Source organism: Durio zibethinus, chromosome 11 (genome assembly GCF_047325235.1).
Source record: "Durio zibethinus cultivar Kanyao isolate XHJ-2024 chromosome 11, ASM4732523v1, whole genome shotgun sequence".
Lineage (NCBI taxonomy): Eukaryota > Viridiplantae > Streptophyta > Magnoliopsida > Malvales > Malvaceae > Durio > Durio zibethinus.
This window is the reverse complement of record NC_143172.1, coordinates 6249035-6253733: the sequence shown is the minus strand read 5'-3', so window position 1 is coordinate 6253733 and position 4699 is coordinate 6249035. Positions and strand designations below refer to the sequence as shown.

Genomic DNA, 4699 nt, shown 5'->3' with positions numbered 1-4699 from the left:
AATAACGAACCTCGTGATCTTGTGAATTTTGATGGGATCAAATTATATTTTTCCCTAGCCATTATCAATGCTTTTTCATGGGTAGGAATCCGAACTTTGATCCAGTGACTTGGACAAAAAGGGTAAGCTGATCGTGCACGTTTTAATTCAACTTGGGTCAAAAACTGATTTGGAATCCACTGGGATCAACCACGTAGTTGACCCTTGGGCCTTAATTTTTGCTCACTTGAGGGAGTAATTAAAAGCCTGTTATTCTTGGGTACTGCCTCGGAACTTTTGGTCTGGTTTGATTGTTATTGAAACATAAGATAAAAACTGTTTTTTCTTTCTACAGACAGATAAAAGGACCAGAGCCCAACAATGAGACCCAAAAAATATGACTAGCCAGCAGAAAAACTTGTCATCCGTCGAATTGTAAACAGCGCGATAGATTAGCCAGGAGCCCAAGATGTCTCGACATGAATAAGATCAGATCGGTAAGCCTTGAAAGTCTGAGTTAAAACATTTGCATTTCAAAATGAGAGAGATAATCATTTTTTTCCTTCTTAAAGTTAATGAAAATTTTAACATACAATTTGAAAGATGGTATCAAGAGTTTGAGTAAGATCAAAGTTCCAGCACGTTAGCTCTTGGAACTGAGTTAGAAATTGGCATCATCGGTTCTAAGTCGGTATGTATCTACATAGACCTTACTACAAACTTATATCATCTTTAGTAAAAGTTGCTTCTCTCTCCAGTCTTTATCCCTTAATAACCAGGCCAAAGAATGTACCCATTTTATACTTTTGTTTTTTCTCACAAGTAGAAAAACTCTAATTAGTGCTTTAAATTCATCCACAACCATAATTACTAAAGACCATAAACGTGCTTATCCAAAGGCAATCCGACAACAAAAGAGCAACAAATCAAGTTTCTTTCTTTTTTTTTGAACTTTTCTAATTTTTTTTTATATGGGAAGGAGAAACTGGTGGTGACATAGTGGGACCCGGATACTGATAAACATTTAAGACTGGCAACAATCGAGGTGGGTCGCTAACCAAAAAAGCCGACAGAAACTTCACCATTATTGTCCATCTCCCGCTCAATTTGTGATGTGCTAAGTTAATGACTTTTGCTTAACTAAGGAATAAAGGCTAAAAAAATTAAAACAAAAAATGTCAGATGTTTCAAGATTTAGATTGGATTGCTATTGATTTCGATCCAAAATAATGATGTCATACATGACTTCACCTCTAAATGGGTCCAACTCCAAACCAAGCCTCTACAGACTACAAATGTTATATCGAGCCCTTCCTTCGATTGTCAAATTCAAGCGTAAAAAAAAAAAAAGAGAAATAAAAATAAATTAGAGTCACCAGGCCATGCGCAAATCAGAAGGTAATACATTGACTTTTTTCAAAAAGACTTCAATATATGTAGAATCAAATTCACTGCAATGTCATATGTTTGTTTGGGTTTTCTTTTCCTTTTTTTCTGGAATAATAGTAATTTAATTTTCATTAATTAACAATATACTAAACATCGCAGTGCAATAATTCCCTGTCCCAAATGTTGGGGGTTTGAAATATGAAGCACATGGTAGGCACCGGGCCGGGAGGAGGGCTGGCGCGACCCAAGCCTGAGGAAGAGGCAGGAAGCTTCCACGAAGTGGACAAAGCAAATCATTGATATCCACGTGGAATTAATCCGAGTGCAACATAGATCTCCATCCAACGTTCCTTATCTCCCGGAATAACTGGCAGGAGACGTAAGCCAATTAGCCAGCGCTTTAAAATCATAAAAGTCTTTGCTTTTATCTTTCTATCCAATCCGTCTTGCGGTGCGTTTTCTGCTTCACTCTGTCTCTTACAACAGCTAAGGAGAAGAAAAACAGACCGAGCAAACATGGCGATTGGAATCAAAGCACCGCACTTGGCGATTGTACCTCACGCGCTAGCAGTTGCTGGTGCTGTTATGGTATTGGTTTGGTGCATATACTTCCTAGGTGGATTAGCTTGGGAATCTTCGAACAAAAGTCTCATCTTTAATGTAAGTTTTTGCTCTGTCTTTCATCTCTCTGTTTCTTGGAGGGGCTCTTTCAAAAATTTGTTTCCTCTTCACATATATATATATATATATATATATTTTATCATGACTTCGGCCTTCCAGTGTAATTTTGTTTGGTTTCTAGGTCTCTGTTTCTTCACCTGGATCAGATAATTCATGATTTTTTTTGGTTTGGGACTTTGGGTGATTCTGTTCATTCAACCCCAGTTCATATCTATCAAAAAATACAATGGTCCTTTGGCTTAACGAATGGATTTAAATTAATACTTTCTACGGTAGAAATACTACCAAATTATTCGTAGAATCTTAAACTTTAAGCACTGAACTAATGAAGGAGACTTTCGGATTTTGCTGTTTCCCATATGTCATTAGGCAAGTTGTTTGATTCCTTATAGAATTTCATATTTGATCGTCCTTTTTTTTTTCTTTTTGTTGCTATGGTAAAGGATGCCTCTCAAATCTCAATTATGAGTTGACTGGCCCGCATTATTTCTTATGTAATCATCTTTATCATTGGCAGGATGTAAAGTCTTTAATTAAATATTATAAAGAAAGAAAAAAAAGATCATATCTTTATTGCCAGTGAACAATGACTATTCGTTAAATGATATGGAGCCCGATTTGATTCCCTGGAAAGAAATAGTAGTACTACCAAAATTCAGTGGCCAAAATTTAGCGGACCCAAAACTTGGTAGTGGAGGCTGCTCCTTAACTATCACCTAACAACTTGGAAGGTTTCTTTTGGGGGGGAATGGGGGCTGGAGCATGGGGGTGGCTCTAAATTCCTTTATTTATTTATTTATTTGGCAAAATTTGGTTCTACATGGCCAATGTTCATCTGTTCATCTGTGCAAACAGGCTAAAACCATACATATTAAATTGGTTTTAGTTACCCATGTGTTTCTCATGAAGAAGACCTAACGACCCTTCATGCATCTACATCTCGTGTCCTTTTAGGAACTTTACAAAACATTAATACACTACCACGTGGCTTCTGAAAATATCTTTAAATGGATTAGATTTCTGGGAGCAACCGGGCAAGGAGGATGTGAGACTTGAACATATTCAAGTTAAAACTTAAACTATAAATTTATAATTATGGATAGATGTCAAACATCTAAATGTTGCTTCTTCCTTCTTTTTAGTCAGACATCATCGATGTCCTCCTTAGCACAATAGGAATCCTTGAAAAATTTACCCTTCTTAACATAATAAGGAAGCAAGAGGTGAAACATTTCACGCAGTCCTTATTGCTTGCTGCTAATGTGCTTAAGTCCACTACCCATTTACTGTCTCTGCAGATCCATCCTGTATTGATGTTGATTGGCTTCATTATCATAGGAGGTGAAGGTAATCTAATATACAAATAGCTTGCTTCTGAATTTTGCTTTCTGGATGATTAACAATTCTGAACCATGCTCCGACATGCCAAAATGCAGCCATTATGAGCTATAAATCACTGCCTCTGAGGAAGGAAGTAAAGAAAGTAATACATCTTGTGCTTCATGCCATTGCTCTAATTCTTGGCATTATTGGTATCTATACAGCATTCAAGTATCATAATGAGAGTTCAATAGCCAATCTCTACAGCTTGCATTCATGGATTGGGATTGGAGTCATTGTCCTTTATGGCATTCAGGTAACAGAATCACTCGACCCCATTAATTTGTTTAAAATTCTTTTGCTTATCACTTTTAGCAATTCCATAAAAGATTTGAATTGTTTGAAAACTTGCTAAATCTCCTTTGCATCGTAAAAGGATATATTGGTCTCATGATGAACACGTTTGTTCTCTTTTGGATATTGGTTTCGAAATGGAAAATATAATTTGCAGTGGATATATGGCTTTCTTGTATTCTTCTACCCTGGAGGATCAACTGAATTAAGAAGGGAATCCCTTCCTTGGCACGTACTTTTTGGACTACTTGTATACATCTTGGCTATTGGCAATGCCTCCATAGGGTTCCTGGAGAAGCTTACATTCCTTGAGAACTCAGGCCTTGAAAAATACGGTGCTGAGGCCTACCTTGTAAACTTCACGGCTCTTGTCACAATACTGTATGGAGCCTTCGTAATATTTACAGTTTTTTCCGAGGCTCCTACAGAAGATGACCACGGCTATTCGGCTATATAATTAGACGTTATGTCTGTATCTATGTATTGATCAATGGATATATCTACTGTCTGTATTGCTAGACATAAATTTGTAATCAATAATAGTGGCAATTTATTGGACAAATGTACGAGATTTTACTTTATTCTTTTCTTGTAGATTCGAACTCCGATCTTCTCGTGATTGAGATATAATTTAATTGGTGATCACATTTTTACACAAGGATACAAATTTATTGTCGTTGATAAACGATAAAAAGGCAAAAGGATTAGCTTCTTAACTTTTGGTGTGATTTAAAATTGAATATTTTCTTCAAATTTGGTTGGCCAATAAGCAAAGAAAAAGACGTGTGATTCAGAAAATACATGATGTTAATAGCTTTGATGTGGCTGTTTCCTCAAGCACGCATAACCATGCACAATAAGAGATTACATTTCGTTAAAACTCATGCGAAAATGTATGGTCCTAACATGAAAATTTAGAAATTATCCGAAGAAGAACTGAAGAAATTATTGTTACAGGATCATGCAAAAATGGGAT

General features: G+C 36.3%; 1 protein-coding gene across 2 annotated transcripts; it reads left to right on the top strand.

Moving 5' to 3' along the window:
• The first annotated feature begins 1800 nt into the window (after positions 1-1800).
• ACYB-2 (Cytochrome b561/ferric reductase transmembrane protein family) lies at positions 1801-4304 on the top strand. 2 transcript variants are annotated; one of them, XM_089767852.1, is made up of 4 exons: positions 1801-2028; positions 3348-3396; positions 3594-3685; positions 3881-4304. In XM_089767852.1, the coding sequence occupies exons 1-4, from the start codon at positions 1885-1887 to the stop codon at positions 4178-4180; spliced, it is 585 nt and encodes a 194-aa protein (XP_089623978.1). In that variant the 5' UTR covers positions 1801-1884; the 3' UTR covers positions 4181-4304. The 2 variants fall into 2 exon arrangements, with proteins under 2 accessions (XP_089623978.1, XP_022738511.1); XM_022882776.2 differs by having other exon boundaries at positions 3486-3685.
• The last annotated feature ends 395 nt before the right edge of the window (positions 4305-4699 follow it).

What these genes read in the sequence shown, in the direction of transcription:
- ACYB-2 (XM_022882776.2), top strand. Translation starts at nt 1,885, where the DNA reads ATGGCGATTGGAATCAAAGCACCGCACTTGGCGATTGTACCTCACGCG. An exon ending in ACAAAAGTCTCATCTTTAAT is followed by an intron (nt 2,029 to 3,347) that starts GTAAGTTTTTGC and finishes CTGTCTCTGCAG; the next exon opens with ATCCATCCTGTATTGATGTT. An exon ending in CATTATCATAGGAGGTGAAG is followed by an intron (nt 3,397 to 3,485) that starts GTAATCTAATAT and finishes GCCAAAATGCAG; the next exon opens with CCATTATGAGCTATAAATCA.